The following is a 16,278-nucleotide window of genomic DNA, read 5'->3' on the forward strand; positions in this document are numbered from 1 at the left end:
ATTCAGGGCTGATTTCCTTTAGGATGGACTGGTTGGATCTTCTTGCATTCCAAGGGACTCTCAAGAGTCTTCTCTAACACTACAGTTCAAAAGCATCAATTCTTCAGCACTCAGCTTTCTTTATGTTCCAACTCTACATCCATACATGACTATTAGAATAGTCTATGTATACCTAGATGCTAAACAATGTGCTAGTGAACTTCAGGAAGGGAAGGTCCACAGAACATACATCTGTGAAGGGCCCCAAACAGGGGTGCCTTCTCCAGAACAGGCAGACAGCAGCCATCGATTATTTTAGTGTCTGAGGCCAACAGTGATGGGGCCACGGGTCCTAAGTCTGCTTTGGTTCACCAACCACAGAAAAGGGGGAGAGAGAATTGAGCCCTTTTTTTTTTGGCCATGAGGCATGCAGGGTCTTAGTGGCCCAACCAAGGATTGAACCCACGCCCCCTGCAGTGGAAGCTCAGAGTGGAGTCTTAACCACTGGACCACCAGGGAAGCCCAAGTGAGCCCATCCTTGAGATGCTTTAAACAAATAGACACTTGGCTCGACTCTGAAACCACTGCCCTGAGTGATTAAAAACAAGTCTGGGGTTGCGTCCCAGCTGGAGGAGGGACTCCAGCCTGCTGGCAGGCCTAGCACACGCCGGTCACAGGACTCTGCCCTTAGGATTCTGGGCCACGCTCTCATGGCAGAGGTTAGCAGATGAATAAACCCCACAGGCTGAATCTGAGTCTGTCATCCCTTTGAGCAGATTGAACTCTGCGTTCAGAATAAGGAAACAAGCACCACAGCTGGCTTGCTATTCCAGTCACAGGGCAGGATTCCAAGACGCCGTGAGCCAGCATCATCACTAAAGGCAGAATGCAAAGCACCAAAACCCCGTTTGCAGTTTTGTCGCTGAAACCCCTGATCCTACAACCGGCCTTGCTCAGCAGCCGCGTAACCACAGCTGTGTCCCTGCCTTGGCCCTGACCCCTCCGCTGTTTACACTGTGCCGGACCAGGTCCTCTAGGCTCTGTGTGTTTCAGTAGTAAATTAGCAAAATAAAAAATGCGCTCCTGCTGGGAATTCCCTGGATGCCCAGTGGTTAGGGCTCTGTGCTTTCACTGCCAAGAGCCTGGGTTCAATCCCTGGTCAGGGAACTAAGATCCTGCAAGCTGTGCAAGTCAAAGCTATGGTTTTTCCAGTGGTTTTTCCTATGGTTTTTCCAGTATGGATGTGAGAGCTGGGCCATAAAGAAGGCTAAGCACTGAAGAATTGATGCTTTCGAACTGTGGTGTTGCAGTAGACACTTGAGAGTCATTTAAAGGATAGCAAGAAGATCAAACCACTCAATCCTAAAAGAAATCAGTTCTGGATATTCATTGAAAGGACTGATGCTGAAGCTGAAACTCCAGTACTTTGGCCACCTGATGTAAAGAACTGACTCATTGGGAAAGACCCTGATGCTGGGAAAGATTGAGGGCAGGAGGACAAGGGGATGACAGAGGATGAGGTGGTTTGATGGCATCACTAACTCAATAGGCATGAATTTGAGCAAACTTCGGGAGATGGTGGAAGACAGAGGAACCTGGCATGCTAGAGTCCATGGAGTCGCAGAGCTGAACATGATTTAGCGATTGAACAACAACAAAGCCACACCAAGAAAAGTTCCTGCTGTCAGAATCTTATATTGAAACTAAATCACTTATGATTGTAAAATAAAAGAGATGGGGGTAAAACTGCTAAGGGAGGTAAAACTGTGTAAATCAGCCCCCAAAACTGAGAGCTGGTCTGAGTTTAGCTGTTGCTGCTGCTGCTAAGTCGCTTCAGTCGTGTGTGACTCTGTGCGACCCCATAGACGGAAGCCCACCAGGATCCCCTGTCCCTGGGATTCTCCACGCAAGAACACTGGAGTGGGTTGCCATTTCCTTCTCCAGAGTTTAGCTGTTAGACCCTCACAAACTGAACTCAGCTCACCTGAACAGATGTCCACATTTTCTTGCAACTATTTCCAAGTCTGAAAATGCTTGGCATTTCTAGAGGTAACTTAGTATTGATCTGAGGAGTTTTCAGGTGGCATGGCTGTTGATTTTTCCTTGGAAGGTAAATCTGATTTAATCATTGAATATGGGATTTTATTGCCTTTATGCTAAAGGAACTGCAAGGAGATCCAACCAGTTCATCCCAAAGGAGATCAGTCCTGGGTGTACATTGGAAGGACTGATGTTGAAGCTGAAACTCCAATGCTTTGGCCACCTGATGTGAAGAGCTGACTCATTTGAAAAGATCCTGATGCTGGGAAAGATTGTGGGCAGGGGGAGAAGGGGACGACAGAGGATGAGATGGTTGGATGACATCACTGACTCGATGGACAGGAGTCTGAGTAAACTCCAGGAGTTGGCAATGGACAGGGAAGACTGTGTGCTGCAGTCCATGGGGTTGCAAAGAGTTGGATACAACTGAATGACTGAACTAAACTGAACTGAAAGGAAGTAAAAAATTGACAAACATCAAAAAAATAAATGGCACAAATTGACCATTGAAAAAGTGAAAGTCATTTAGTCGTGTCCAACTCTTTGCAACCCCATGGACTGTAACCCACCAGGCTCCTCTGTCCTTGGGATTCTCCAGGCAAGAAGACTGGAGTGGGTTGCCATTTCCTTCTCCAGGCAACCTTCCCATCCCAGGGATTGAACCTGCGTCTACCTGCATTGCAGGCAGATTCTTTACCATCTGAGCCACCAAGGTACAGAATTCACCGTGTATAATAGATCGTCTACATTTTTTAGAGAAAACATTTTAGGGACAGGCATTTATAATGGACTATTTCCATCAGCACAGTTGAAATGGGGCAGCAGGTTCTGTCTGTTCTCTGAGGCCTCCCTCCAGTCCTGTGTTTCTCAAATAGAAAATCTCCCCAAACCTTCGTAGAACGTTTTTCAAATAGGAGAGGATGTCTCCAGGAAGTGTCCTGCTGTGCGTGTGGAGCTGAGGTGTGCAGAGGCCCACGCTACCCCCACCCCAAGGATGTACCTTCCAGAAGCGGGGTGACACCCTTCCCCACGAGGAGGTGTGGAGACCGAAACGCCAACTTAGACCGGCAGTGTCAAATGGGCCGTAAGTAATGTTCCTACAGAGCTTTCCTCACTCCAGTGAAACGTCCTGTCTTCCCAAGGCCAGCTCATCCATCTGCCATCTCCGCACCATCCTCCCTGAGGCCAAGTGGCCACTTCCGGTCACCTGTGAGAACCGACGGACCTGGCCTGGTGAGGGCAAGCCCTACGTCAAGGCCTAGGGAACCCAGAGCATCTTCCAGTCAGAATCCAATTATCAGGCTAAATTTATTTCTTTTTTGTTACTTTTCCCATATAATTTCTCTAAGCCGACATGTTGTATTTTCATTTTTACTCACTTTTAGAAATTGTCTTCTTTTTTTTCTTTTAGCTGTGTGGTGCAGGACCCTGGTCCCCTGTTCAGGGATCAAACCCGTGCCCTCTGCAGTGGATTCTTAACCACTGGGCCACCAGGGGAGTCCCTGTCTTTACTTTAAATGCCTGTACAAGGGGACTTTTAACTCTGCGATTAGTATGTGCTCAGTTTTTAAAACATTGGGGTAAAATAGGAAACAAGTAAAGAAAGAAACTAAAAATAATTCTAATACTACCACCCGGGGAGAGGATGTCAACTTTTTTTTTTTTTTTTTTTTTACCAGAAAAATGGAAATTTATCCTGAAAGTGCAGAAAATAAAAATCATGATGAACCCCCAAGTATACACCATTCAATTTCAAAAGTGATCAGTGTTCTGCTGATCATGTTCCCTCTGACCTCCCAGGGTACCCATTCTGAGATCTTTCCAAAAAAACTCCCAGATATCATTTTACTTCACCTGTAACTTTCACTGCATCTAACAGATTTGCACATAGAGGATCACAAAGAAAATTTTAAATTTCCTGAAGTATAAAAATGCAGCTAGCATTGTCCGATCACAGTGCAAACAAAACAAAACACAAACCTCCTAGAAATTCACATTAATATCAAAACCAACAAAAGGCCCTCCTCCTGTGCTTCCCTGGTAGCTCAGTTGGTAAACAATCTGCCTGCAGTGCAGGAGACCTGGGTTTGATCCCTGGGTCTGGAAGATCCCCTGGAGAAGGAAACGGCAACTCACTCCAGTATCCTTGCCTGGAAAATCTCATGGACAGAAGAGCCTGGTGGGCTGCAGTCCATGGGGTCACAAAGAGTCAGGCACGACTGGGCGACTAACACTTACTATAAGCTACTTGTAAGACACAGATTTTTCTAAATGAAGTTGCACAACTTCTAGAAAGTAATGGATAATGAAAAAGAACATGTCAATTTATGAGTCTACTGAAGCAGGATCTAGAAAAATATACAGAAATAAATATCAGAAACCATAAAAATGGAAATAAATCAATTAAATGGCTAAGCAAGGAACTAGAAAAAGACCAAGAGAGTAAAACAAAGAAAGCAGAAGGAAGGAATTAATGAAGTTCAAACTAGAAATTTAATGAGTTATGTTATTAATACATCAAAAAACAGTAGTTTAAAAAAATCAACAAAATTGGAAAAACATTAGCTGGTATAATTTAAAAGAAGAAAACCACAAATACACAATGTAAGAAATGATAAGAGGAAAATAATTGAAGGGAAGAATTTTTTAAATTCAGCTAATATTTTTTTACTAGTTTCAGTTCAGTTGCTCAGTCGTGTCCAGCTGTTTGCGACCCCATGAATCGCAGCACGCCAGGCCTCCCTGCCCATCACCAACTCCCGGAGTTTACCCAAACTCATGTCCATCAAGTTGGTGATGCCATTCAGCCATCTCATCCTCTGTCGTCCCCTTCTCCTCCTGCCCTCAATCTTTCCCAGCATCGGGGTCTTTTCCAATGAGTCAACTCTTCGCATGAGGTGGCCAAAGTATTGGAGTCTCAGCCTCAGCATCAGACCTTCCAATGAACTCTCAGGACTGATCACTGATCTCCTTTAGGATGGACTGGTTGGATCTCCTTGCAGTCCAAGGGACTCTCAAGAATCTTCTCCAACACCACAGTTCAAAAGCATCAATTCTTTGGCGCTCAGCCTTCTTCACAGTCCAACTCTCACATCCATGCATGACCACTGGAATAACCATAGCCTTGACTAGACGGACCTTTGTTGCCAAAGTAGTATCTCTGCTTTTGAGTATGCTATCTAGGTTGGTTATAACTTTCCAAGGAGTAAGCATCTCTTAATTTCATGGCTGCAATCACCATCTGCAGTGATTTTGGAGCCCAAAAAAATAAAGTCTGATGCTGTTTCCGCTGTTTCCCCATCTATTTCCCATGAAGTGATGGAACCAGATGCCATGATCTTAGTTTTCTGAATGTTGAGCTTTAAGCCAACTTTTTCACTCTCCTCTTTCACTTTCATCAAGAGGCTTTTTAGTTATTCTTCACTTTCTGCCATAAAGGTGGTGTCATCTGCATATCTGAGGTTATTGATATTTCTCCTGGCAATCTTGATTCCAGCTTGTGCTTCTTCCAGCCCAGCGTTTCTCATGATGTACTCTGCATGTAAGTTAAATAAGCAGGGTGACAATATGCAGCCTTGATGTACTCCTTTTCCTATTTGGAACCAGTCTGTTGTTCCATGTCCAGTTCTAACTGTTGCTTCCTGACCTGCATACAGGTTTCTCAAGAGGCAGATCAGGTGGTCTGGTATTCCAGTCTCTTTCAGAATTTTCCACAGTTGATTGTGATCCACATAGTCAAAGGCTTTGGCATAGTCAATAAAGTAGAAATAGATGTCTTTCTGGAACTCTCTTGCTTTTTTGATGATCCAGGGGATGTTGGCAATTTGATCTCTGGTTCCTCTGCATTTTCTAAAACCAGCTTGAACAGCTGGAAGTTCACGGTTCATGTATTGCTGAAGCCTGGCTTGGAGAATTTTGAGCATTACTTTACTAGTGTGTGAGATGAGTGCAATTGTGCAGTAGTTTGAGCATTCTTTGGGATTATCTTTCTTTGGAATTGGAATGAAAACTGACCTTTTCCAGTCCTGTGGCCTACTAGTTTAGGCAAATAAATTTGAAAACCTAGATGAAATAGATACATTTTTAGGAAAATAAAATGTACCCAAATAGAGATAGAATATGTATACAGACAACTTCGATAGAAGAAAGACAGAAAATTCTAAATTTACAGGCACAGACTCATCAGGGGACTCTATGAAACCTTTAAAGACCAATTAATTGCAGATTTGCATAAGTTTGCAGCAAATTGAAAAAGAATGTAAGCTTCTAGGTTACTTTTATGAAGCTAATATAATATTACTAATTGCAACTGACAGAGTCCTATATTACTAATAAATATTAATGCAAGTTTAAAAAATAAAAATATAAGGACATTGAATAAAAAGTACATTAAGTATGGCATTTCATGTCCCAGTAGGATTTATTCCAGAAGGGCAAGGATGGTTTAATAGTAAGAAATCTATCATATTAACAGAGCTAAGAGGAAAATCACAGGATCATATCCATAGATGCCTCCAAGGCATTTGACAAAATTCAAGTCCCACGTGACTGGCTGTAAACCACAAACCACACTATACAGATGATGCTCATCCTTCCACACTTCATCCTGCTTTCAGATACTCTTCCAAAATGTGACAGGGATGGAATTCCAGGGTGGTGCTCTGGAGCCCCCTCTCCCAGGGGAGGCTGAGTATGGAGGATGAGGTAGGGGAGCTAAGGGGAGACAAGGAAGCAGGGTCAACCCCAAACATGCAAGTAGCTGAGGGGAAAACGAAGACCCAGAGTCCAAGATCAAGGTGCCAGCAGGTTTGGTGTCTTCCGAGGCCTCTGTGGCTTGGCTTGCACCCGCCACCTTCTCTCTGGGTCCTTAAGGTTGTTCTGCTGTCTACACACACTTCCTCTCCCTATAAGGTATCTTAAAGGAAGGTGTCTCTTCCTCTCCCTATAAGGACGAAGAGCCGACTCACTGGAAAAGACCCTGATGCATCACCAACCAAATTGACATGAGTTTAAGTAAACTCCAGGAGATAGTGAAGGACAGGGAAGCCGGGTATGCTGCAGTCCATGGGGTCACAAAGAGCTCAATGCAACTGAATAAAAACAAAGACACCAGTCTTGTTGGATTAGGGCCCCACCCTTATGACTTAGGGATTCCCTGGTGGCTCAGATGATAAAGAATCTGCCCACAGTGCAGGAGACAGGGTTCGATCCCTAGATCAGGAAGATCCCCTGGAGAAGGGAATGGCAACCCACTCCAGTATTCTTGCTTAGAAAACCCCATGGACAGAGGAGGTCGGTGGGCTACAATCCATGGAATTGCAGAGTTGGACAGAGTGACTAACACTTCTCCACTTATGACTGGTGTAAGCCGTAAGCCCTGGAAACTAGGTTTTCTCTTTCTTGTAATGTGAGTGCCTGACTTAAGCTTTGATTGAATAAATACACTGCCAGCCACGGGACTAGATAAAGAGCCAAAGCCATCTTCCCCCACTGAGGCTCTTTTGTTTTAGAGATCTTTCTAAAGAGCTTGTTTTTTCTCTTCTCTTCAAGTTCCCACTCTTATGTTTTGAACTCAGCAATAGTGAGCCCATGAAACCCTAGGCCCCCACCCTTGACCCCAGTATAAGCAGAACCCTGGACCTGTGTTCACACTCTTTCTACCACAGCCTCGCTGTCTGCCCCCAGGGGAAACCATGCTGGGTCCTTCAAATAGTAGTTTTGTTTTTTTCTCCAATTTCCTGATGGTTATTGCTGCAGTGTGTCTTGCAATCATAACCACAACGGCTGGTCCAGCCACAACAATGGTTATTAGCAGCTGAGACCAGCACACAACAATGACCTCATTTAACCGACCTCATTTAACCTTGTCTCCAGATGCAGTCACATTCTAAGATGCTCAAGGTTCAGGCTTCACCACATGAATTTTGGGAAGACACAGTTCAGTCCATAGAGGCTAGAGGAGCTGTCATTTAAGAGCTGCCAGGCCTTAGATAATTTTATTAACGTTATAAGCTTCAGTTTCCTTCACAAAAGAAAGTAAAAACATTGTCTATTTCATCCATTAAGATGACGCACGAGATGTGGGTTCCATCCCTGAGGGGGAGAGACCCCGTGGAGAAGGAAATGGCCACCCACTCCAATATCCTTGCCTAGGAAATTCCATGGGCAGAGGAGCCTGGTGGGCTTCAATCCATGGGGTCTCGAAGATTCGGAATGGCTGAGCACACACACATATGCACCAAAGACATAGTCACAGTAATTTCGTTAAAATAGAGGTACCGTTTTTCTCATATAACAGGAGGTTGGAGGCAGAAAGTTTGGGATTGGTGCAGCTGAGGACCCAGGCTCCTTCTGCCTTCTTACTCCATCATCCGGGGCTTGAAGCTTTCTGCTTTTATGCCTGAAAGTTGGCTCTCATGTCTTTAAGCGCCCGACCTATATATCAGGCAGGAGGACAGAGGAGGGGCAAAAGGAGGAGGCTACAATGTGGGTGCCACTTGTGTCTGCTCCCTCCTGAAAAAGTCCCCAGGACCTCTTTCCTTCATATCACGTTGGCTAGAACTGGTTGTTGCATCCTTGTTACTACCTATTAAGGGGTACAGAGTAGTCAGTACTTCAGCCAGGTGTGTTACTACCTTGAATACAATTGGAGTTCTGCTGGTAAGGAAGAAAGGGAGAATGGATATTAAATACTTAACCAATCTTATCTGCCACATCTAACCTCAAGGTTGTTGAAGGATTACTTGAGATGATATGTTTGACAGAAGACATAAATAAACAGTGTGATGGTATAAAAACTTAGCCGTTAATTCAAGACACATGGTCCTAAAACATCAAATGTGTAAAATGAAGGATCGCATTATTGCACGACCAATGGAAGGAAGAGGACAGCACTGGGCAGCCAAAAGTGAAAGAAAGTGAAGTCGCCCAGTCGTGTCGGACTCTTTGTGGCCCCATGGACTGTGGCCCGCCAGGCTCCTCCACCCATGGAATTTTCCAGGCAAGAGTACTGGAGTGGGTTGCCATTTCCTTTTCCAGGTGGGTGATCTTCCTGACCCAGGGATCAAACCCGAATCTCCCGCATTGCAGGCAGATGCTTTACCATCTGAGCCACCAGGGAACCAGTCCAAGCAATTCTCCAGGCCAGAATATTGGAGTGGGTAGCCTTTCCTTTCTCCAGGGGATCTTCCCAACCCAGGGGTCAAACCCAAGTCTCCCACATTGCAGATGGATTCTTTACCAGCTCAGCCACCAGGGAAGCCCCTGGGCAGCCAAATGGCTGAGCAGTTCAGGGTACAAAGGCTCTATCCATGCCCATCCTGGTCAAAATTGAGATGTGAGACATCCATGTGGTTTCTGATGCTTTGACCGTGGGCTTTTGCTGGCCCTGGAGGGACTTCCCGGGTTAGCTGATTCCTAGAGACAACAAACAGTTCTCCTGGGAGCAGAGCTGTTGGGTACAAAGCAACGAATCCCGAGTCCACCCCAATCACTCCTTTCGCTGAGCTCTCAAAGGGCTCTCACACTCAGGGCCACTTATCCCTCTGCCCTAGCCTGGGTACCAGACAGCCCTGGCCTCCGGAGTTGGCTGGAATTATTCGCAATAGCCAGTCCCAAGCCTGCTTACCCTGCTTCGCCCATTCCTTCTAGTTAGACCACAGTAAAGGCTGTTTCTCACTTCTCCCACGCACTCCTTCCATCTCCTGATAGACCCTGGTGCTTCCCCGTGTGGCTCTGCATGGGCCCGTGTGCTCCCCTCTCCTCTTGGGAACTGTGAGTAATGAGCTGTGTCTTTTCAGAGGCCGTTGTCTTCTCATCTGCTGGCTTTGCTGGCCCCAAGTAATAATAAAACCTATGTTTTAACACAAAAGGATTACATTTAGGCAAGAATAGGCAGTTTAGAGAACAGCTCATGCCTGGGAAAGACTCATGCATCGGAAGGACTGATGCTGAAGCTGAAACTCCAATACTTTGGCCACCTGATGCGAAGAGACGGCTCACTGGAAAAGACCCTGATTCTGGGAAAGATTGAAGGTGGGAGGAGAAGGGGATGACACAGGATGGATTGTTGGATGGCATCACTGACTCAATGGACATGTTTGAGCAAACTCTGGGAGATAGTGAAGGACAGGGAAGCCTGGCGTGCTGCAGCCTGTGGGGTCACAAACAGACAACATAGCGACCTAACAACAATGTGCCTAGGGGCGTGGCTAAGATCCTGGCATGCAGCTTGGCTTCAGGTGGGCTACCTGCCCCCGGCAGGGTCTGAAGGTGCCACTTCTTTTTCCATCGAGACATGATGTGGGGGGGGGGGGGGGCAGTCACCACATGGGTGTCTGCCCCTGCCTCCAGGGGTGGCCCTTCTTGGCAGCTACCCCCCACCTTGCTATCTGACCCCTGCCTTATTGCCCAGCCCTACCCACCTCACTGCACCCCAGTCACGAGGCTGAGTTGGGTACATGGCCAGACCTTCGGCTTCCCAGAGCGCAGGCTCTAGCTGAACCCATATTTGGGGAACAGAGTGAGGAGGAAAGCTGCTAAGTTTAGAAACTCAAAGAAAAGTTCCGCAGCCTGTGAACCCAGATGCGTTCAGTAAGAGGAAGTTTATATAAAGCTGTGGGAAACATGGCACTTCCTTGGATACAAACAGCCCAGTTACGCATGAGCCCGAGACCTTGCTGTCTTGAGAGTGAGTTTCAATAGCTGGAGACCAAGCCACCTCCCAGCAAGAACGTGGGTGGCTGAGTGCGGTCAGGGGGACTGGCTGGTTCTCCGTGGCTGCAGTCCTCGGCGTGGGGGAACCAGACGCTCCCTGAACAGATGCAGCTGGGCTGGCTGTGGGGAGGTCATCACACAGCCGGCCCAGGGTGATAAACAGAACCGTGGGTTACATGGGGCTGCTGCTGCTAAGTCGCTTCAGTCGTGTCCGACTCTGTGCGACCCCATTGACGGCAGCCCACCAGGCTTCCCCGTCCCTGGGATTCACCAGGCAAGAACACTGGAGCAGGTTGCCATTTCCTTCTGCAATCACCCGTGGGGCAGAACCTCCCAAAGTCACAGCTCCACCCTTTCTCTGGAGCTAATTATTCATCACCTTCGAGTGCCCGGCCAGCCGCCATGATGTTTTCCAGTCTGGCTCGGGGAACGGGCACCTCTAGTCCTCGTAGAGCTCTGGATGTGGTTCCTTCTAGGCCTTTCCCGTGGTTTTCTGGTCCTGGGTTCGGGTGGTTCCCTCACAAGCACGTGTGACGAGCTCTCAACGACATTCTCAAGGGGGCCTCTGCTCACCTCCGGGCTCTCCCTGCCTGTGCCCGCCTCTTATCCCTGACACCCTGGCCCCGCAGCTGTGGTCCCCTTGGTCTCCCTAGACCCTCATCTCTATGTCTTCAACTCAGGTGGCCCACTGGGGCCCCCACCCCTAGGTTGCCCCTTTCCTACGCTGCCCGCAAGGCAGGGGAGTTAGGGAAGTGCTGCCCCTCCTCGCCTGACATCCAATGTCTTAAAGATGGTGTTTCACATATGTTTAAAAGAATTTGGTTATTTCAGGTGGCAGGGTGGAGGAAGGACACTCGTCAGTGGGGCTGGATACGAGGTACTCCTCACACTTGGGAAATAACCGCTTATGGTTCTCTGGGTGGCCAGGAAACATGATGCCAGCCCCTAATCGCCATCTTTTTTACTGGGGCTGCCGTTCACAGCAGCTCAGGTTGTGCACTGCACAAATGCTCCTGGCTGTGTGGGAGCTGAGACTCAGCTCGCAGCTGCATCTCCTTAGAGAAAGCAATTTTTCTTATTTTCCACAAACACTGTCCTATGACTGAGCCATGTATCAGGGACTCCATCCATCTAGAGGAAGGACACTTTTTGTCATTGTCACAGTGGCAACATCTGGGCCAGTGGGGACCCTTAACTTGTCCCACCTGAGACTCCTTCTACATGGGTGGCTTACTGAGTTTGGGGAAGCTGGATTATGCAAGGACACTTCTTTTTTTTAAAGTTTTATTTATTTATTTGTTTTTGGCTATGCTGGGTCTTCATTGCTGCATGGGCTTTTCTCCAGTTGCTGTGAGCCAGGGCTACTCTCTAGCTGTGGTACCCAGGCTTCTCATTGCAGTGGCTTCTCTTGTTGCTGAGCACAGGCACTTGAGCTTTAGGAGTTGAGGCACATGCACTCAGGAGTTGCGGTTCCCAGGCTCTAGAGTAGCAGCTCAATAGTTGTGGCATATGGGTTTAATTGCTCCATGGCACGTGGAATCTTCCCTGACCAAGGATCAAACCCATGTCTCCTGAGTGGGCAGGTGGATTCTTTACCACATTGAGCCACCAGGGAAGCCCTGTGCATGACGGCTTCTAATAACTGGTCTGAATTCATGAGCGATGGGCCAAGTCCTGAGCTTGACTCTCTGACATTGTCAAGGATCCTTCAGTGATTAGCTGGATGTCAGAATAAATAGAGACTGACAGGGACCCCGTAGTGCTGGCCCTCATCCCTGGCATGATGAAATAGAGTGGACTCCCACTTGAATTGGCTGGGAGACAAATTTAATGTCTTATTTTTACCATTTAAATAGCAGCCCCCATGTGTCCCACCTCCAGGCTGCTCTGGGGAAGCATAAATCACCCTTAGATCAACCACCTCTGAGCACTTTGCTTGCATATGATTTTCTAGCTTAGCTTGTCCAGAGCCCAGCACCAGGCGCATGTATGTGTCCCAGTTCTTCCTGACCCATGACCTTCATCTTCTTCCTTATAATGTGTGTTAGTCATTCAGCCCCGTCCAACTCTTTTTGACCCCGTGGACTATAGCCCACCAGGCTCCTCTGTCCATGGGATTCGGAGGCAAGAATACTGGAGTGGGTTGCCATTTCCTTCTCCAGGAGATCTTCCCAACCCAGGGACTGAACCTGGGTCTCCTGCATTGCAGGCAGATTCTTTACCACCTGAGCCACCAGGGAAAGAGTCTTTCTTATAATACAGGACAGTAACTGTAACAATTGTGCGGTAGTGTGAGCATTCTTTGGCATTGCCTTTCTTTGGGATTGGAATGAAAACTGACCTTTTCCAGTCCTGTGGCCACTGCTGAGTTTTCCAAATTTACTGGCATATTGAGTGTAGCACTTTCACAGCATCATCTTTCAGGATTTGAAATAGCTCAACTAAAATTCCATCACCTCCACTAGCTTTGTTCATAGTGATGCTTTCTAAGGCCCACTTGACTTCACATTCCAGGATGTCTGGCTCTAGGTGAGTGATCACACTGATTATCTGGGTCGTGAAGATTTTTCTTGTACAGTTCTTCTGTGTATTCTTGCCATCTCTTCTTAATATCTTCTGCTTCTGTTAGGTCCATACCATTTCTGTCCTTTACTGAGCCCATCTTTGCATGAAATATTCCCTTGGTATCTCTGATTTTCTTGAAGAGATCTCTAGTCTTTCCCATTCTGTTGTTTTCCTCTATTTCTTTGCATTGATCACTGAAGAAGGCTTTCTTATCTCTCTTTGCTATTCTTTGGAACACTGCATTCAGATGCTTATATCTTTCCTTTTCTCCTTTGCTTTTCACTTCTCTCCTTTTCACAGCTATTTGTAAGGCCTCCCCAGACAGTCATTTTGCTTTTTTGCATTTCTTTTCCATGGGGATGGTCTTGATCCCTGTCTCCTGTACAATGTCACAAACCTCAGTCCATAGTTCATCAGGCACTCTATCTATCAGATCTAGTCCCTTAAATCTATTTCTCACTTCCACTGTATAATCATAAGGGATTTGATTTAGGTCATACCTGAATGGTCTAGTGGTTTTCCCTACTTTCTTCAATTTAAGTCTGAATTTGGTAATAAGGAGTTCATGATCTGAGCCACAGTCAGCTCCCAGTCTTGTTTTTGCTGACTGTATAGAGCTTCTCCATCTTTGGCTGCAAAGAATATAATCAATCTGATTTCGGTGTCGACCATCTGGTGATGTCCATGTGTAGAGTCTTCTCTTGTGTTGTTGTAAGAGGGTGTTTGCTATGACCAGTGCATTCTCTTAGCAAAACTCTATTAGCCTTTGCCCTGCTTCATTCTGTACTCCAGGGCCAAATGTGCCTGTTACTCCAGGTGTTTCTTGACTTCCTACTTTTGCGTTCCAGTCCCCTATAATGAAAAGGACATCTTTTTTGGGTGTTAGTTCTAAAAGGTCTTGTAGGTCTTCATAGGACCGTTCAACCTCAGCTTCTTCAGCGTTACTGGCTGGGGCATAGACTTGGATTACCGTGATATTGAATGGTTTGCCTTGGAAATGAGCAGAGATCCTTCTGTCGTTTTTGAGATTGCATCCAAGTACTGCATTTTGGACTCTTGTTGACCATGATGGCTACTCCATTTCTTCTAAGGGATTCCTGCCCTCAGTAGTAGATATAATGGTCATCTGAGTTAAATTCACCCATTCCGGTCCATTTTAGTTCACTGATTCCTAGAATGTCGACATTCACTCTTGCCATCTCCTGTTTGACCACTTCCAATTTGCCTTGATTTGTGGACCTAACATTCCAGGTTCCTATGCAATATTGCTCTTTATAGCATCAGACCTTGCTTCTATCACCAGTCACATCCACAACTGGATATTGTTTTTGCTTTGGCTCCATCCCTTCATTCTTTCTGGAGTTATTTCTCCACTGATTTCTAGTAGCATATTGGGCACCTACCGACCTGGGGAGTTCCTCTTTCAGTATCCTATCATTTTGCCTTTTCATACTGTTCATGGGGTTCTCAAGGCAAGAATACTGAAGTGGTTTGCCATTCCCTTCTCCAGTGGACCACCATGACCTGTCCATCTTGGGTGGCCCCACAGGGCATGGCTTAGTTTCATTGAGTTAGACAAGACTGTGATCCTAATGTGATTAGATTGTCTAGTTTTCTGTGATTATGGTTTCAGTGTGTCTGCCCTCTGATGCCCTCTCACAACACCTACCGTCTTACTTGGGTTTCTCTTACCTTGGACGTGGGGTATCTCTGCATAGCTGCTCCAGCAAAGTGCAGCTGCTGCTCCTTACCTTGGATGAGGTCACCCCTCCTGACCATGAATGTGGAGTAGCTCCTCTCGGCCCTCCTCCGCCCTCGCAGCCATCGCTCCTTGGACATGGAGTTACTCCTCTCGGCCGCCGCTCCTGACCTCGGACATGGGGTAGCTCTCTCGGGTGCCGCCCCTGACCTCAGGAGATGATGCTGTGAAAGTGCTGCGCACAATATGTCAGCAAATTTGGAAAACTCAGCAGTGGCCACAGGACTGGAAAAGGTCAGTTTTCATTCCAATTCCAAAGAAAGGCAATGCCAAAGAATGCTCAAACTACTGCACAATTGCACTCATCTCACATGCTAGTAAACTAATGCTCAAAATTCTCCAAGCCAGGCTTCAGCAATAAGTGAACCGTGAACTTCCAGATATTCAAGCTGGTTTTAGAAAAGGCAGAGGAACTAGAGATCAAATTGCCAACATCCGCTGGATCATCGAAAAAGCAGGACAGTTCCAGACAAACATCTATTTCTGCTTTATTGACTATGCCAAAGACTTTGACTGTGTGGATCATAATAAACTGTGGAAAATTCTGAAAAAAATGGGAATACCAGACCACCTGATCTGCCTCTTGAGAAACCTATATGCAGGTCAGGAAGCAACAGTTAGAACTGGACATGGAAAACAGACTGGTTCCAAATAGGAAAAGGAGTATATCAAGGCTGTATATTGTCACCCTGCTTATTTAACTTACATGCAGAGTACATCATGAGAAACGCTGGGCTGGAAGAAGCACAAGCTGGAATTAAGATTGCCAGGAGAAATATCAATAACCTCAGATATGCAGATGACACCACCCTTATGGCAGAAAGTGAAGAACTAAAAAGCCTCTTGATGAAAGTGAAAGAGGAGAGTGAAAAAGTTGGCTTAAAGCTCAACATTCAGAAAGCTAATATCATGGCATCAGGTCCCATCACTTCATGGGAAATAGATGGGGAAACAGTGGAAACAGTGTCAGACTTTTTTTTGTGGACTCCAAAATCACTGCAGATGGTGACTGCAGCCATGAAATTAAAAGACACTTACTCCTTGGAAGGAAAGTTATGAGCAACCTAGACAGCATATTAAAAAGCAGAGACATTACTTTGCTGTCTAGTCAAGGCTATGGTTTTTCAGTGGTCATGTATGGATGTGAGAGTTGGACTATGAAGAAAGCTGAGCGCTGGAGAATTGATGCTTTTGAATTGTGGTGTTGGAGAAGACTCTTG

The 16,278-nt window shown here is 46.3% G+C and overlaps 1 protein-coding gene across 3 annotated transcripts in view; it reads right to left on the reverse strand.

Annotated features, from left to right (window-relative positions):
• Positions 1-5,707: 5,707 nt before the first annotated feature.
• Positions 5,708-16,278, reverse strand: part of EVA1C (eva-1 homolog C) — a 135,948-nt gene continuing 125,377 nt past the window's right edge. The window contains exons 8-9 of one of the 3 annotated variants that reach the window (XR_009736566.1): positions 9,647-15,233; positions 5,708-6,732 (exon numbers count right to left, since the gene is read on the reverse strand). Coding sequence is in view for 1 of the 3 variants with exons in the window: in XM_061417259.1 (XP_061273243.1) it covers positions 14,965-15,233 (269 nt within the window). In the remaining 2 variants the exon portion in view is untranslated. Of the gene's footprint in view, positions 15,234-16,278 lie in introns of all 3 variants that reach the window. The other 2 variants (XR_009736562.1, XM_061417259.1) reach the window with 2 other exon arrangements.

The sequence above is a fragment of the Bos javanicus genome, chromosome 1, assembly GCF_032452875.1.
Source record: "Bos javanicus breed banteng chromosome 1, ARS-OSU_banteng_1.0, whole genome shotgun sequence".
NCBI lineage: Eukaryota > Metazoa > Chordata > Mammalia > Artiodactyla > Bovidae > Bos > Bos javanicus.